This window comes from Hyperoodon ampullatus (assembly GCF_949752795.1).
Source record: "Hyperoodon ampullatus genome assembly, chromosome: 13".
Classification (NCBI taxonomy): domain Eukaryota; kingdom Metazoa; phylum Chordata; class Mammalia; order Artiodactyla; family Ziphiidae; genus Hyperoodon; species Hyperoodon ampullatus.
The window spans coordinates 24,237,014-24,254,435 of record NC_136926.1 but is presented as its reverse complement, the minus strand read 5'-3'; the positions used below and the strand labels follow the sequence as shown (position 1 = coordinate 24,254,435).

General features: G+C 53.7%; 1 protein-coding gene across 2 annotated transcripts; it reads left to right on the top strand.

Moving 5' to 3' along the window:
* Positions 1-10,065: 10,065 nt before the first annotated feature.
* Positions 10,066-16,148, top strand: GAL3ST1 (galactose-3-O-sulfotransferase 1; the record flags this gene model as incomplete). 2 transcript variants are annotated; one of them, XM_079717604.1, is made up of 3 exons in its annotated part: positions 10,066-10,113; positions 14,087-14,226; positions 15,008-16,148. In XM_079717604.1, the coding sequence occupies 3 exons, from the start codon at positions 10,066-10,068 to the stop codon at positions 16,146-16,148; spliced, it is 1,329 nt and encodes a 442-aa protein (XP_079573730.1). The 2 variants fall into 2 exon arrangements, with proteins under 2 accessions (XP_079573730.1, XP_079573731.1); XM_079717605.1 differs by lacking the exon at positions 10,066-10,113 and having other exon boundaries at positions 14,096-14,226; positions 15,005-16,148.
* Positions 16,149-17,422: the final 1,274 nt, after the last annotated feature.

The following is a 17,422-nucleotide window of genomic DNA, read 5'->3' as shown; positions in this document are numbered from 1 at the left end:
CTGAGCCCTCATGCCACAACTACTGAAGCCTGCATGCCTAGAGCCCATGCTCCGTTAGAAGCCACCGCAATGAGAAGTCCGCCCACTGCAATGAAGGGTAGCCCCTGCTCACTGCAACTAGAGAAAGCCTGCGCGCAGCAATGAAAACCCAACGCAGCCAAAAATAAATAAATAGGAAAAAAAAAAGATATGGAAAAATGCCTGGCAGTCATGCTGATGTGGAATTTTCCCCATTCCGGAGTCGCCCAGTAATGGCGGGGGCAGTGGGGCTCTGACGTGGCTTATGCCCCACTGGGTAGCCAGCTGGTTTTGCACTGCCCACAACTGGAGCTGAGCATTCTCATCAGGCAGGCACTAATCCCCATCCTTGGGCCTGCTCCTCTGGGGTGAAGGAGGGAAGCCTGGGACTGGAAAGAGTCAGATCCTGAATGCGGCACCTGCATCCTGATGGCACTGTGCTCAGTGATGGGCACCTTGGAGAGGGGGCCGTCAGCTGAGACCTCCCAGTGGTATGACCACCCCTACTCCTCTCATCCACATTTCAGATGCCAAAAATGTGTCCCCAGTTTGCACTGACTTTAGAGCCAGAGGCCATATCTTCCAATGAATAAAGTTAAGCAGCTAGCGTAGCCTCCTCCTTTTTCCCAGAGCTGGGCTGCCCTCACCATCACCACGCCACCCCGTTTCCCAGGCACCCTCGAATCCTCTACGGAGCTGGGAGCTCGGCCGAGCCTCAGGGTCCGGCGGCAGGACAATGGTCCCGTTGGCACATCAGAGACAAACGCGCCTTGTTGGACCAGCGGCGGGGGCGCGACGCTGCGCCCCGGCGCGCTGAATGCGGCTTCTGTGCGACCCGGGCAGGCGCGGAGGGGAGGGGAGGGGGCCGGGGCCCGGGGCGCCCATTGGCCGTGGCGCCGGGGGGGCTGGGCCAGGCTGGCGGCAGCACCTGGCCGGAGAGGGTGCGGCGGCGGCGGGGGCGGGAACATGGTCCAGGCCCGGCCGAGCTGGGGGACCCGGCGGGTACGCCCCGCCGCCTTAGTAAGCGCCCGGGCGGCGCGGCCCGGGGCCGAGCCTGCACGCCAAGGCCGAGAAGGACGGGGACAAGGTACGTCCTGGGGGCCCAGCACCCATCACCAGATTGCACCCTGCCTCAGTCTACCCCCTGGGGTCCAGGCCCGCGCTGCCCACGCCCGGAACTGGGGCTGCGCACGCTAGACTCTAGACCTGAGTGGTGAGGGAGTGCTACACTACCGCTTCAGGGTCCACGCACCTGTCCTGGCTGACAGAGGGTGGGAAGGCTGGGGCCTGCGGGGGCCGGGGCGGGTGGGGGTGGTGGTGTTGCGCAGGTTGGTGCTCGCCCGGCCCTTGGTTTCTTCCCCAGGGTCCCATTTCCAGGGTTTACCCAGTCCTTGGACTTGGGGCGGGTGGGGCTGGAGCTGGGCTGGAACTGGGAGTTCATTAATCATTAATCTTGGACATGGTGCCAGAGCCCTGGGGGAGGAGAGGCAGGGATCTTCCCTCTTCCCACCAGCCCTCCCCAGAAGAGGGGCCGTCAGAGCAGGGGCTGGGCATCAGGGTAAAAGATGGATCTTCTCTGCCTGGGGAAGGCCCTGTCCTCTACCACTTAGGGGGCAAGGCCACCAAGGATAGGCTTGTGGGAGTGGGATAAACTGGTATCCAGGAATGGCCCCGTAGGTAACCCAACAGTTCCCTTGTTCGTTCCCTGGACCAGAGCTCAGAAAGGAGGTCCAGCTTGGTCTGCCCCCGTTGGTGCCAAGCCAAGGTGCTTTGGTAGCATTACAGAACAAGGCTGTGGTTCCTTCCCAGCGGGGACCCCCTCCCACCTGCCTAGAGCAGGAGAGGTGATGGGCACACATCTGGCTGCAGTAACCCACACCAGTGGGAGGGAGGGGGAGAGGGCGGCAGGCCTGACACCTGATCACCTGGGTTGCCCTGGTGACAGGTGCCATGGAAATCCTCAGGAGGACAGCCCAGTTGGGAGAATCCAACCTCTGCCTTTACAAAGAGGGTGACCTAAGGCCCAGAGAGGGTAAGGCCATGGGCAGGCCTGAGCTGGAGCAGCCCATGTGCTGCTGCATTGTCCCTTGCCCCTCAGAGGAGGCATTGTTACTAACCCTATTATCCAAGGGGGGAAACTGAGGTTCAGGGGGATTCGGTGACTTGCCCAAGGTCACATAGTTCAAATGTGGCTAAACTGACTCCAAATTCAGTGACTTGCCCGAGTCCCCATTTCAGGACCCCAGCCTTGCTCAAGATCTGTCTGCCCTTCTGGGGTCCTAGCCTCTTAGACCTTCCATGGCTGCCCCCAGCCCCCAGCTCAGGACCCCTCCCCCCTTGCCTCCCTAGCTCCCAGCTCTGCCTGACACTCGGGGGGTGGGCAGGCTGCTACCCTGGGAGCAGAGACAACGGAGCCCTGTTCCCAGCTGCCACCTCGGACTGCTTCCTCCCTGCTTCTCACTTGGGCAGAGCCCTGCCTGAAGGAATCCCTGCAGACAAGGAAGCACGCCTGCCTCCTGTGCATCCCCTTGTCTGATGCGCATGGGTCTGATATTTGAGGGCATGGGTCCAATCCAGCAAGGGAGGAGTGTGTCCTTCCCTCTAGGTTTTAGGGGACTAATTGTGTCACCCTGGTGAAAGAGGCAATGATTAACCTGGGAGAACGATACACAGATGTTGGAATTCCAGGCATGGCAACAGGCTTGTGAAGGGCTTCTTGCTTCCCTCAGACTGAGCAAGGAATATGGACCATCCCTGTTTAGGAGCCCTGTCCTCCTCCAGACAGGGAGGGCAGGATGGAGCAGAGCGCCCACGGAGGTCAGCGGGCTGGGGTCAGGGGAACAGCCAGGTGAGGAGTGATGGTTCAGAGGAAGCAGGGTTCCAGAGGAAACATGCTTTCCTACCTGCCAGCCCCAGGGCAGAGATGGGGTGTAGCTTGGGCACCCCCAGATCTGATCCCAGTGGTGCCCAGACTTGCCATGGGACCCTAGGCAAGTCCTTCTCTCTCTGTGCCTTGATTTTCTCAGATGTGAAATCTGGGAGTCAGGGACCTTGGGTCTGGAGCATGGGACATATGGGTGCTTGAATGGGGAGGGTGGCCCTCCAGGAGATGGTACTGGCGGGTCCTGCCTCTCCTGCCAGGTGGATCTAGAAGGGTCATGATAATAACCCAAGGTGTGTGCAAAGGGCTCCTTAGGCCTCATCCCGTTTGATGCTCACAGCAAACCTGTGAGAAGTTTGAAGTATCCTCATTTGTTAGGAAACCAAGGCTCAGAGAGGGGAGGTCACCTGCCCAAGGTCGCCCAGCTGGGGAGCTGGGATTTATAGGCAGACCTCTCCAGGATTAGCGAGGCAGGCGGGCAGATCCAGGGCATTGTGCATAGCAAGTGCTCAGCACCTTTTAAAAAACCTTTATATTTTACATATTTTTATGCAAACAAGTGCATGATATCCCTTTAAAAAACATTTCAGTCATGCTAGAAGGTATGGAGAATGATACTACCAACTCTCACATACTCACCTGAGGGGTTCTCGGTGATTTTGAAGCTGATAAAGAAGGGACTGACTACTTGCTTAACATGTGTTTTGCCACTCTTCAGTTAGAGCTACTTTGGGGCAACTCAAATCTGCCATCAGGAGGGGCGGTGATTTTGCCTGGACAAAGCAGCGAGGCAAGACCTGTGGGCTTGCTCGTAGTTCTGAGCCTCGGTGTCCCCGCCGTCACATGAGCTAGCAGGTGACACTAAGCGTGTCTGTGTGGTTGCCATTTGGAACCGTGGAAATAGGTGATTGACCCCACAAGATCAAAATGTCTTCTGAGTCATCAAAGAACATTGCCCTCTTAATCAGCTGCCAGGCCTGGTACCCAGCTGCAGCCATTCCCCCAGCCAAGGGGGCAGTAGGAGAAAGATGTCAGGGCTCCTTGACAAGTTTGGAGGTGGTCCTGAAAGCTGAAGTGCCCCTCGGGAGATCCTCCCCATCTCTACTCCAGCACCCCCTCCAGAGGGTGTCAGAGGGAGGAAGCTTTCAGATTCTTGCCAGTCAGTCCCCCGGCGCTCCTGGAGGGAGGGCCAACCTCTCCATCTGCACCTTCAACTGTGCAGCTCACACTTTCCAGCTTCTTCTTTGTCCCAGACCCTTGCTGTCTCTTCCCCATTTTAGGACACTGAGGTTCAGAGAGGGCAGCATGCCTGCCGTGGTCACACAACAAGGTGGGGCATGGTTCAGACTAGCCACGGTTCCCTCCTCCTCCAGCCAGGCTGCAATTTTTCAAAATGGAAACATCGTTATTTTTAATTTTAATTTTTTCCAAAGTAATACAGACTCTTTGTAAAACAAAATTACATGTGTGTAAGTATATATTTATGTGTGTGTATGTGTGTACATATATGTGTGTATATATGTGTGTATATATTTTTTTACTTCATTGTATATTATGGGCATCATTTTAATGAGGACATATTAGACCATTTGGATGAATGTCACATATTTTTAACCATCCCCTCTTGTTGGACACTTAGGTTGTTTCTATTTTTCCCCTTCTCTAAATAATACTACAATGAACATCTTTGTGCTCCGTCTCAGATCTCTTGTTAGATTTTCTTCTTTGAACAAATTCCCACAGGTAGAAGTGCTGGGTCTGAGGATGGGCACTTTTAGAGCTATAACAGTTGCTGTCAAATATGCATTCTAAGCACTGTAAGGAGAGTCTTTCTGCTGTATTCTTAAAGTCTCCATTGTCCCCGTAAGATTCTCTTCCAGCCACAGGAAACAGCCCTAGGACACCCTCACTCCACCACCATCTCTGCCAGAGCCCTGTTCCTATGTGTGCGCACTGAACAAACAGCATGGATGCCCATCAGTCAGGGAATGGTTCACAGGAGCAGTGGTTCCACAGAATGTTCTGCAGCCGATGTCTTTGGAGGCCTTTATCTCCTTGGGGGGCTCTTTCCCTCCCTGTTCCCGTAAGTGCAGGGGTCTTGTCCTTCCTCACCCTTTCCCTGGTGACTCTGTCTCCTCCTCTGGCCTCAATTTCCACCTCTGTGCCCATGGCCCCAACCTCTCTCCCCCGAGATCTCTTGTGCTCTAAGCAGGGGCTCCTCCTGCTCTTTGCACATTCTACGGGCATCCTACACATCCCCCAGACTCAATGTATCCTAAACTGGAACCGACACTGTCCCTCTAACCCCAATACTAAACTTGCCCCTCTCATAGCCTCCCCTAACTCAGGAACTAGCTCCACTCCCAGCCAGCCAGTCAACCCAGCAGAGATTCTTTCCTCCCCTTCTCCATACCCTGTCACCCACCAAATGCTGTCCATGCCATGACCTACAGATGGTCCCAGTCTGTTCCCAGACTTCTCCTTGGTCCAGGTCCCTTCACACCTGGACAGCTGTAACAGCCACCATCTAGGTGTGCCTGCTTCTCCCGCTCCTTCCCACCCCTACACTTCATTCTCTATCCGGCAGCCTGATGGGAAGCCCATCTCCTCACTCTTCTTCTGAAGACCCTCCCAGGGCTCCCCACTGCTGACAGGATCCAAGGCAGATTCCTTAGCATGTTTCCTGAGGCCCTGAATTTCTTGCCTGCCCCTGCCCCCTCTCTGGCTGTACTGCTAATCTCCTTTGCCCACCCAACCTCTGACATGCACACATACTGGGCACTCCCAAACAGGTTGAATGTTTGTTAGTTTTTCAATTGCCCTGGGCCTTTGCACATGCTTTTCTCTTTGCCTGCTTATTCTAGGGTAACAGGTGTGTTAGTTAATGCTAGCTGTTGTAACAGATAAGCCCCAAGTTTTAAAAGGCTTAACACAATGGCAGTTTAGTTGTCATTTTCCTGAATCCAATCAGGTGTTTGGTGAGCAGGGATGCAGAGACCCAGGTTCCTCCCATCTCATGGCCCCGCCCACCTCCAGATCCTTAGAGACCCCCCGCATTCATCCAGCAGGTGGGAAAGGAGGCCGCAGAGAAGATCTGACCACTTAACCTCATCAGCTCTCATTCTGCTCATATTCCACTGGCCAGAATTCAGTCACATGAGGACACTGAACTGCAAAGGAGAATGGAAAATGTAGTTTAGCCATGTACCCAGGGAGAAAGGGAATTAACTGCCTTTGGAAATTGGAAAACACACTATAGCTTCTGCCGCTGGGGCCCCCTACCCCAGCAAGTCTCCCTGGCCACGCTCCTCCCGCCTCCAGGCTGGATCAGGTGTTTTCTCTGTGCTCCAGGAATCCCTGCCAGTGTGTCCTCTATCACAGCTTCCACAGCTGTCAGCTTGCTCCTCTCTCACATCCAGCACTGAGAGCCCGAGCTCCGTGCACCAGGCATCATGCACCCCAGTGCTGGGCACAGTGCAGGTGCTCAGTAAATACCTGCAGAACAGATCAATTTAAAACTCATTGTGATCACAAAACAATGTCCACAATCTATTGATATGTGAAAAAAACAAAATGTGCTCCCCAACAGAGACCCCTCCTATTGCCTCTATGGATAGACAGAAAAAATGTGAGGAGGCTTGTGCCGAAGCTTTAAGGGTGCTGCCCTCTGGGGATGGAGCTCTTTTCACTGTCCTCTTTATATTTTTCTGTAATTGTCTGAACTTTTTTTCATTGAGCATGTGCTGCTTTTATAATTACAACAATTTTTTTCCGGTGGGGGCAGAACCAGCCAGAGCCGACGTCACTGACACTGGGGGACGAGACCCCTCTGGCAGGGCTGGAGGCACAGGTTCTGCAATCAACGCTCCCACTCTGGAAAGCTTGGCTTCACGTGGCTCTTCTTTTCTTTTTTAAAATTTATTTTATTGAAGTATAGTTGATTTACAATGTCGTGTGAGTTTCTGGTGTATAGCAAAGTGATTCAGTTATATACATATATATTCCTTTCATATTCTTTTTCCATTATGGTTTATTACAGGATATTGAATATAGTTCCCTGTGCTATACAGTAGGACCTTGTTGTTTATCCATTCTATATATAATAGTTTGCATCTTCTAATCCCAAACATTTCTTACTTTAGAAAATGCTTTTATTGAGGTGTTTTCTTCATACTTCCCCAAACTGCTTACTAAATATGTAAAAAAATCAGAGTAGTGTTATATCATAGCTTTTGATAAAAGCAATGAAAAGAGCCAAAGTTCTTGAGATATTTTTAGAACAGTAATGAGTCACATTTTCCTCTTTACACATCAGGATGCTGTTGTTTTATTGAGTTGCCCTTGTCTCAGACTTAAACTACCTTGAACTATTATCATGTTGTAATTGAGATAAAAGAGGAATTCGCTTTGCATCAGCACTAATTGGTTTATCAATATCCTGTATGTACCATTTACATTTTAAAACTGAATGTCTGTAAGATGATAAGGCATATCTGTACAAAGCCTTACAACTGGTAGTGTATAGGAAGCTGTTCAGAGTGTTATGTCTGTATTATAGCCAGTTTTAGGCTATGGGTCACTTATCATAATTGAAAAACTAGTTACTAGTAACTTGTCCAGCCTCTAGACTAATTTTATGGGAGAGGAAATGTAAATTTCTGGAAGAAAAATTGCATACAAAATTAACTGGTGGGGGCTTCCCTGGTGGCGCAGTGGTTGAGAGTCCGCCTGCCGATGCAGGGGACACGGGTTCGTGCCCCGGTCCAGGAGGATCCCACATGCCGCGGAGCGGCTGGGCCCGTGAGCCATGGCTGCTGAGCCTGCGTGTCCGGAGCCTGTGCTCCACAACGGGAGAGGCCACAACAGTGAGAGGCCCGCATACCACACACACACACAAAAAAATTAATTGGTGTTGACAATAGGATTAGAGCATTAGTATGCATTTGCATCTTTAGAATTTCATCTTCATTTTTCTGGATGTTAATGAATATATAATAAAAAAGTAAAAGCCTATGTTATGCTACACTGAAATTTCCCTCTATCTTTGCCAGTTTATCTTATATTCCGCTTCTTACTTTGAGTGTCACTGGATCAGAATGTTCCTTAGGCATCCTCTAGCATGCCTCAAATAATTTTCCTAGCAAAACTCTTACTAGATGATCATTTGCCATTCTAAAATGAAGTTTTTGTACCATTAGTGCTTGTAGAAGTCTAACCCCAAAGGCCAGCTAATAAAGAACTGTATGAAAATCAGTTGAATCAAATTAATTGAATAAAATGTATACAATGCAATGTATACACTGGCTACTAGAGTAGGGTTGTTATCAAAGAGGAAAGGAAGTGATCAAATTCCAAATAGAAATATTAAGAGCAGAAGCAACAAATAGATTTTTCCTTATTGTTGGCCTTGATCCACTATGACAAAAACAATATTTAGAAATATGAAACTTTCAATGTTTAATTTTTTCAAAACTATATATTACTGTTACAGATATATATGTGTGTCAATAAAATATTTATGTGGCTCTTCTTTACTAGCTTCCCACTCTTCCCACTATCTCACCTCTTGCTCAGAAGCTTTCACTCCACTCCTCCGTAGACGAGGTTCTTACCCCTGTGTGACACTGGGCTTGTCACTTCCCCTCCTTGTGCCTCAGCTTCCTCATTTACAATAAAGTGGGGGACCTAAGGGCTCCCTTCAAAGATTATGAGGGTGCATGATGCATGAGGAGTCCTGAGCACAGAACTGGACTGTGGTCCAGAGTCCATGCTCATAAACCAGCATGTCTGCTATTTGATGCCAGCTCCGCCCCGAGTTTCTCCCATGCATCCGTCTTCAAGCTAGCTCAGCCCAGAAAAGATAAAACATCTCTATCCCGTGCCCTGGACCTGGTTCAGCACTCAGGGAGATCAGGACTCTGGGCCTCCCCTGTTTCGCGGGGGCTTGCCGGGCTGCTCCCCGGCTGGGTGGGGCTTTGGGGGAAAGAGCATTCAGAGCACACTGTCAGATGCTTGCTGCTCCTTGGGAGGGACTGGCAGCTGCTCGTCCTATGAAAGTGCTCGATGTGGGATAAACGACCGTCACAGTAGTGATTATTAATAACTGATGGTGATACCTGGGTCCCTAGAGCCCCACGCGTGGGCCATGGTGGGAGGTCTGGGCATCAGTGCTGACGGAAGGATGTGGGGGGCTTTTCTGGGCACCCTCTGTCCATGGGCAAGGCTGAGCGAGAACAGACCTGAACCCAGCTAAGAACAGGATGCGAGAGATTCCAGTGCCTGGGCTGAGCCTGAGGGCCTCTGGCCCCTAGAACTGCCTCTTCCTACGGAGACCTTGGGAAGGATCAGCATCTCTGATCGGCCCAAATCCCTCAAGGCTGGTCCAGGGTGTCCGGTGCCACCATCCCTCACACAGGGTGGAGGCAGGACAGGCAGGATTCCGTACTGTACTTCTTTGATGAAGGATTTGGAGGTCAGAGAGGTGGAATCTCATCAGACTCAGTACCTCCCAGCCCTGGTCAGGTACTCTTCCTCCAGGGGGCCTTCCAGGTTGAGGTGCTTGCTCTCTGGGCTCTCACAGGTTTTAGACAAACCTTGGTCTCAGGTTGTGTCTTGGCATCTTTAAGCCCTAGAGTTTGGTAAGTCCCTGTTTTGACTCTGGTTCTGTCTGCTCTTTGCTAACTGTGTGACCTTGGACAGGTGAGTTCACCTCTCTGAGCTTTGGTCTTTACCTGGGGAGTGGCTAACGGTGGTACTTGACTCATAGGGTAGCTGTGAGACTTAAATGAGATGTGATTGGAGGAGAAATTAGCTTCCCCAAACTCACCTGCCTCCCTGTCCCTCCCGTGGCCTTCAAGCCAGTCCCAGGCTCTCTGCCGGGCTCTGCGGCTGCTTGTCCTTGGCCCAAGGACACCAGGGACCTTGCTGAGCCCTTGGATGAAGGAGCTACCTGGCTGCTGAGGTCCAGAGAGGGTTGGGGACCACCCAGGGGGCAGAGGGCCAGGGCAGCACCTGCAGGGTACAGGGACATGCCACCTGCTCTCCCCAGGGAGGGAACTCATGAATATTCACACCCACTAGAGCATGAGGGAGCCAGCCAGCACACTCCTGGGTGTCATTGGAGCGTTCCTGTTTCCCAGTGACCGCAGAGGCAGCCGGGGAGTCAGATGTGGCTCAGTCAGGGAGAGGAAAGGGGCATCCAGACACGGCCGGAGGTGAGTGTGTCTTCCTCTGTCCCGCGCACGGGCCCCTGGGGGGAGCAGGACACCCTGGGACTGAGGCCTGCCTGGTGGTGATGCTCTAGGCCAGAAGGTTCACCATCCCGGGCTCGGTTTCCCCGTATGCATGCTGTGGAGGATGAGTCCTGTTTCTCCTTTGTTCCCTGGAGTGCGCTGGTCCAGCCAAACAGGAGGATTGCTGGGCCTGGCCTGGAGCCAGCCGTTGGCACAGACGGAGGGTGATATGGCTAGGGTAACCCAGAAGGAGAGGAATAGATAGGGTGAGCTAGGGAGGGGGGATGGTCTGCCCTGAGTGCCTGGGACTGTTATCACCATAACAGAGGAAAAAGACTCAAGTTCTGGCCCTGTCTTTGCTACTGCTGCACTGTGTGACCTTGATGGTGGCTCTGCCGTTTCTAAGCCTCAGACTCCCTGCTGCACTGTCTTCCAGGCTACAGGCCATGAGGCTCGGGCCAGGCTGAGATTGTCCCTGGTACCCCATGGACTTAGACCTGGGACCATCAGCTGCCTGCAAGCCTCAGCCTTCTGTAATGGAACATCCAGCTGTGCACACCCTCCTCCCCACAGGCTTGGGCTGGGCCTGGGACATGCCAGGCAGAGGCCGCCATGGACAAATGGGAAGATGCACATTGCAGGCCAACAGACCTGAACTCGAATCCCAGCCCTGCCCGCTGCCTTGCGACCCTGGGCAAGTCACATCACCTCCCAGAGCCTTGGTTTCCCCATCTGCAAAATGGATGTGACAGTGGGGTCTGCCTCCCAGGATAGCTGGGTGGAGTCAGTGAGATGCTCTGGAGGAGACCCCATCCCAGGGCCTGGCTCATAGCAGGGCTCAAAAGTGAAACCAGAGGGTGTAAAGGGCCCAGGGCCCAGCACCTAGTAGGGCAGGGCCCGGCTGGTTTTGAGGAAGCCAAAGTGGGGGAATGAACAAATAAATGAGGGAAGCAGGGATGGGGGTCAAGGGGGCGGTCCTGGGCGGGGCCAGGCAGAGCCTGATTGGTGGTCCTGGGAGGCTGGTCCGCCCCCTGCTGCCTGACCTGCACCCAGAGCCTTGCCAACTGCCTCCCAGAGTTCCAGAAAGTGCCTGGTGAGTGGGGCTCCTGGGGCAGGGGAGGGCCCCGGGGTTTTTTAGAGGGCAGCAATCCGAACCCCTCCCCATTTTAAAGTCAGAGAAACTGAAGCCCAGGGCCCCACTCAGGGTTGGGGCTCACATCTGAGGCTCTGGCCCGGCCCAGGGCTCTGTCCTGATATTTGCTGGGACCCCTGAAGAACAGGAGGCTGGTGGGGTCACTTGAGGCAGGGGGCAGGTTTGTGCTTGGTCGGGGTGGGGGCAGCCACTCCTTGTTCAGGGGGAGCCCACCCTGAGGGCGACAAAGACAGGAACCCGGAGCAGGTCCCCACAGTCTTTGAGCGATAACTATGCGCTAGTCGTTTTGCCAGCCCCATCTCAGGAAAAGCCAGCACTACCAGCTTCCCCACTTAACAGATGAGAAACTGAGGCCCCAAGGGGTTCCTGTGGTTGAAACACAGGCCCGGGGCTTCCAGGTGGGCCCTCCCTTCTCCTGAGGCCTCTTCATGACCAGACCTTCGCTAGCTGACTTTCCCCACCTCGCAAACTTTATCTATTATTCAAATGTAGTAAATACATGTTATTGCCTTTTTCTGATTAAAAGTAATACATGCTCCTTAAAAAAAATGCCACCCTTACAGAAATGTATAATATAGAAAACAATTACCTTTTATACCCCTCCCCCAGCTATGCAGAGAATACCACTGTTAAAACTTAGAATATGCCCCTACAGTGGTTTCTTTCTGGGCCTATGTATATTTACCTATTGCCTATATGGATCTGGGGGCATAGTGTTCCAGAACTTTCTTTTTCCACATTAGTAGATCATGGTGTGTTTTCGAGCCAGTCCACTCAGCTCCACCTTGTTTCTTTTTCTTTTCCTATTTTTTTTTTTTTGTAAAGCGGATACAGATGCCTCCATCTGGGAAGGGGCCTTGGTTTCTGGAACAGGTGCCCTGCTGATGGACACTAAGGTTGTTTCTAACTTTTTTCTGACCAAACCGCCATGAACACCCTTGCGTGGGTGACTTTGCCCAAGTGTTTTTGCAGAATAGTTGGAATTGCAAGAGCTTGTACCTTCCTCCTTTGATAGGAGTACCGGAAACTCTCTCACACTCTCGTCCACCCTTGACCCTGTCCACCTTGCCCACCTAAGAGTGAACAGAGAGATGTCATTGTCACCAGGGAAGTCAAATTCCCTCTTATATAGTTCCTTCCTCTGCAAATTTCTTCTTCATGTCCTTTCCTGTGAGGACAACTTTCTAGATGAGAAGCGGAAAACTCAGGGACTGGTCAGGCAGACCTGGAGTACCCATTCTCTGGGAAAGGTTTGTGGGTGCCTCCGGTCACTTTTCCAGGGGGAATTACATGGGGTCCTCCTCCAGGCTGACTGGCTGACCTCTGGCCGCAGGGTCAGTGGTGACGTGCCATGCGTGTGATCACGGGGCAGCACGCGTGATCTCTCTTGGCCTCTGGGGCCCAGGGCCTAGTGCAGCATGCACCACAGCAGCAGTGGAAAGTTTTGGACCTTGGCTTTGCAGCTAAGGGGCGGTGGGAAGGCTCCCAAGTCCCAGCTCTCTCCTGGACCCCCCATGGCTTAGCCTGAACTGCCCCCATTACAGCTCAGGCCTCAGCCCCCTGCCGACAGGGTCGCCACAGTTAGACCTAAAACCTACTACCCCCCAAACTGAAAACAAACAAAAAAAACAGGACATCTAGTTAAATTTGATATTCAGAGACATATTGAATAATTTTTAGTATAACTATATCCCTGGCAATATTTGGGACACGTGTATACTAAAAAAAGTTTTATTTGTTGTGGTTTTTTAAAAAATTTTTACTTATTTATCTTTGGCTGCTTTGGGTCTTTGTTGCTGCACGTGGGCTTTCTCTAGTTGCATGAGCAGGGGCTACTCTTCATTGCGGTGTGCAGGCTTCTCATTGTGGTGGCTTCTCTTGCTGTGAAGCACGGGCTCCAGGCACGTGGGCTTCAGTAGTTGTGGCACACGGGCTCAGTAGTTGTGACTCGCGGGCTCTAGAGCGCAGGTTCAGTAGTTGTGGCACACGGGCTTAGTTGCTCTGTGGCATGTGGGATCTTCTCAGACTAGTGCTCGAACCCGTGTCCCCTGCATTGGCAGGCGGATTCTTAACCACTGCGCCACCAGGGAAGTCCCTATTTGTTGTTTATCTGAAATTCGTACTTACCCGGTTAACCCTGCCTGCTGGCAGTTGGAGAAAAGATGGGCATGTGGGCAGAGGCCGGGCTGGCTGTGTGATCTGAGCCCTCTCCTTCCTCGCTCTGAGCCTCAGTTTCTCCATCTGGCTCCCCTGCAGACCCCATGGGCACGGGGGCCAGTAAGGAGAGATGAGGAGCCTTGGCCCCTCACTGGGCAGCTGGGAAGCATGGCATGGGGGACAGGTGGGCTGGCTGGGCCTTCTGAAAGGTGAGGGATTCAGGCCCAGGCCCCTCCCTGTGGACAAACCTGGCCCCAGGCCTGGGGGGACAGAGCACTGGGAAAGGGTCTTCTTTTCCTTTTTACTTAGAACATGATTTCATTATGAAGCCCCAAAAGGTGTAAAAAATAAACGAATGAATACCCATGTACCCACCACTCAGCTTAAAAGTTAAAACCGAACCAGGCAGCAGAACCTTCTCCCTGCCACACTCCCTAGCCTCTCTTTGCATTGGCTTTGCCCAGCGGGTCCATCTGCAGCCCCGTGTCTTTCTGTCCCTGTCTGGACCTGCTGGGGTGCCACAGAGCTGGCAAAGGCAGGTCCCAATGTGGAAGGCTGCCTCTCAAGCCAGCCAGGCCTGAGATGGTGGTGGGGGCTCCCTGCGGCCAGACCCCTAATGCTTTCCCTGCTCTGTACTCCCCACAGGTGTCTGAGATGCCGCTGCCACAGAAGAAGCGCTGGGAATCCATGGCCAAGGGGCTTGTGCTGGGAGCACTCTTCACCAGCTTCCTGCTATTGCTGTACTCCTACGCCGTCCCCCCGCTGCACACTGGCCTGGCCTCCACGTGAGTGGCCCTGCTGGGCAGCCGAGGGCTGGGGGTGGGGGAGGGTTGACTCCTGCCCCCATGATCACGGTTACCTCCTGGGTGGCCACCCTGTGCCCTGCATCATGCTGTGCCAGGCAGAAATCCCACTGAGAGCAGAACACCCTGTGGAACCCTAGGCCTCAGTGTCCTCATCTGTGAAGTGGGTATAGTAACAGAACCTGACATGGAGCGTAAGAATCAAATAACACCATCTGCACGGTGGGCTCCAATGGGGCCAGGAGGTGGGGAGGATCTGTCCAAGAGCACACAGCTGGCACAGGCCTGGATTCAAACTGGGGTCTGTCTGCCTCCAAGCCTGGCTCCTAACCATGAGTCCACCCCACCTCCCCACAGGGCTGTTCTGCCCAGGCTGCAGCACAGCCTGTGCCCTTAATTGGAGGTATTAAGTTGAACTAGAGGAAACTGCTAATAACTGACCATTTTCGGCCTGCAAAGTTTCATGTGGTCCTACCTAATGCTAATTCATGATAAATGTACTTAATAGTGGCCATGAATGAGACGTGTTATTGTCCTCACAGCAACACCACGAACAGGCTTGTTGTCCCTGTTTCACAGATGAGGAAAGTAAGGCCAGAGAAGCCAAACAACTGACCTAGGCCTTGCAGCCTGAACGCAGGCCCATCTGGTCCCTGGGCTCCCCTGCCACACACCCACCCCCAGCAGCCCGCTCTCTAGACCTGGGGTAGCAGGACCCGGGGTGCTAAGTCCTGAGGCTCTGCCACCACTCCATCCCCAGCAGGACCCCCGAGGGCTCAGCACCCTGCTCCCCGGCCCTGAGTGGGCCAGAGGCACCGACGCCGGCCAACGGCTCGGCGGGAGGCTGCCAGCCGAGGCACGACATCGTGTTCATGAAGACGCACAAGACGGCCAGCAGCACGCTGCTCAACATCCTGTTCCGCTTCGGCCAGAAGCACGGGCTCAAGTTCGCCTTCCCCAACGGCCGAAACGACTTCGACTACCCGGCCTTTTTCGCACGCAGCCTGGTGCAGGACTACCGGCCTGGGGCCTGCTTCAACATCATCTGCAACCACATGCGCTTCCACTACGACGAGGTCCGGGGCCTGGTGCCGCCCAACGCCACCTTCATCACTGTGCTCCGCGACCCCGCCCGCCTTTTCGAGTCCTCCTTCCACTACTTCGGCTCCGTGGTGCCCTTCACGTGGAAACTCTCGGGCCGCGACAAGCTGGCCGAGTTCCTGCAGGACCCAGACCGCTACTACGACCCCCACGGCTACAACGCCCACTACCTCCGCAACCTGCTCTTCTTCGACCTGGGCTACGACAGCGACCTGGACCCCGGCAGCCCGCAGGTGCAGGAGCACATCCTGGAGGTGGAGCGCCGCTTCCACCTCGTGCTCCTGCAGGAGTATTTCGACGAGTCGCTGGTGCTGCTCAAGGACCTGCTGTGCTGGGAGCTGGAGGACGTGCTCTACTTCAAGCTCAATGCCCGCCGCGCCTCGGCAGTGCCGCGCCTCTCCGGCGAGCTGTACCAGCGCGCCACAGCCTGGAACGTGCTGGACGCCCGCCTCTACCGCCACTTCAATGCCAGCTTCTGGCGCAAGGTGGAGGCCTTTGGGCACAAGCGCATGGCCCGCGAGGTGGCCGCCCTGAGGCGCGCCAACGAACGCATGCGCCGCATCTGCATAGACGGTGGCCACGCGGTGGACGCCACCGCCATCCAGGACTCGGCCATGCAGCCCTGGCAGCCGCTGGGCACCAAATCCATCCTGGGCTACAACCTCAAGAAGAGCATTGGGCGGCGGCACGCGCAGCTCTGTCGGCGCATGCTCACGCCCGAGATCCAGTACCTGATGGACCTGGGCGTCAACCTGTGGGTCACCAAGCTCTGGAAGCTCATCCGGGACTTCCTGCAGTGGTGACACCCGCCCGTGGAGGAGGGCTGGGCAGGGGCCCGCTGACCTCCCCCCGCGGCCCTCCTGGTGCCACCCCAGCCCCTGGGGTGAGGCGGGGCTGCTGCAGGGGTGTGACCAGCCAAGGACTGGGCCCACCGCACACAGGGCCTGAGATCAGTATTTGACTAATTATAGTTTTTTGGTTTGGGGTTTTTGGTTTTTTAAATTAAATCCCCTTCCCTCCAAAAAAGAATGTTCTATTTTCTGGCTCCCCTTAAAGGGGAGACTTCAGAAGTAAAAGAATTTGATGTGTTTTTGTTAATCAGCCTCAGTGGTGCTGACTGGCGGGGCCCTGGTGTGTGGGGGGTGACTGGTGGGGATTGGGGGACCCCAAGGGAGCATGGTGGGCACCTGAGTGTGTCTGTGGGGCAGAGCCCAGTGGTATGGCAGGGTTTGGTGTGTATCTGTCACATGCTGAAGCCATGTGTGGTTGAAGGGGTCCCATGAGCTACCAAGACCTGGAAGATTGTGTGTGTGTGTGTGTGTGTGTGTGTATGTGTGTGTGTGTGTGTGTGTGTGTGTGTGTGACAGGGAGGTGGGGAGAACTTGGTGGAGCCGTGAACAGCAGGCCCAGGGCCCAGGCTAACGGTTCCTTGTGCAATCTCATTAATCCTCACAATAATCCTTTGAGGTAGGCACAATTACCATCCCATATTACACATGTGGGAATTGACATTCTGAGAGCAGGAGGGAAATGCTTGAGGTCACCTTGCAAGATGTATCAGACCCAATACTAAGCCATCTCCCTGGGACCCCAAACCCTTTCCATAGCCAATGTCTGTTCACCCCATCCGTGCCTGTCCCCTTTCCCCTACTGACCACTCCAGGCTGACTCACCATCTGCTTGTACTCTAACCTTACCTAAGTCCTGGGTTTTCCCCTTCCACCCTGGAGTTCAGTTTAATTAATCCAAAAAACATTTTATATTCATTAGATGTCTGTAGTGCGCCCCAGCCTTGAGCAGACAGCAGTCAGCAAGTTGGCTTAGACCCTCCTGGAGCTCATGTCCAGAGAGCAACCAAGGCATGTCGGGTATGATCAACCATGGCAGGGATGTGTCAGCTCTAACCATCTGCTTCCCTCAGCCTCCCCGGGGGACAGAGGCCCTTCCTCAGGTCTCTAACCAGTAGCCAGCAGCCAGATATGAAAGGCAGAAACCACAGCCAGGAGATTCTTTACTGGAGACCTGTTTGTGCCAGGTTCCAAGCCAAGTGCTTACATAACTTATCAGAATACGTACA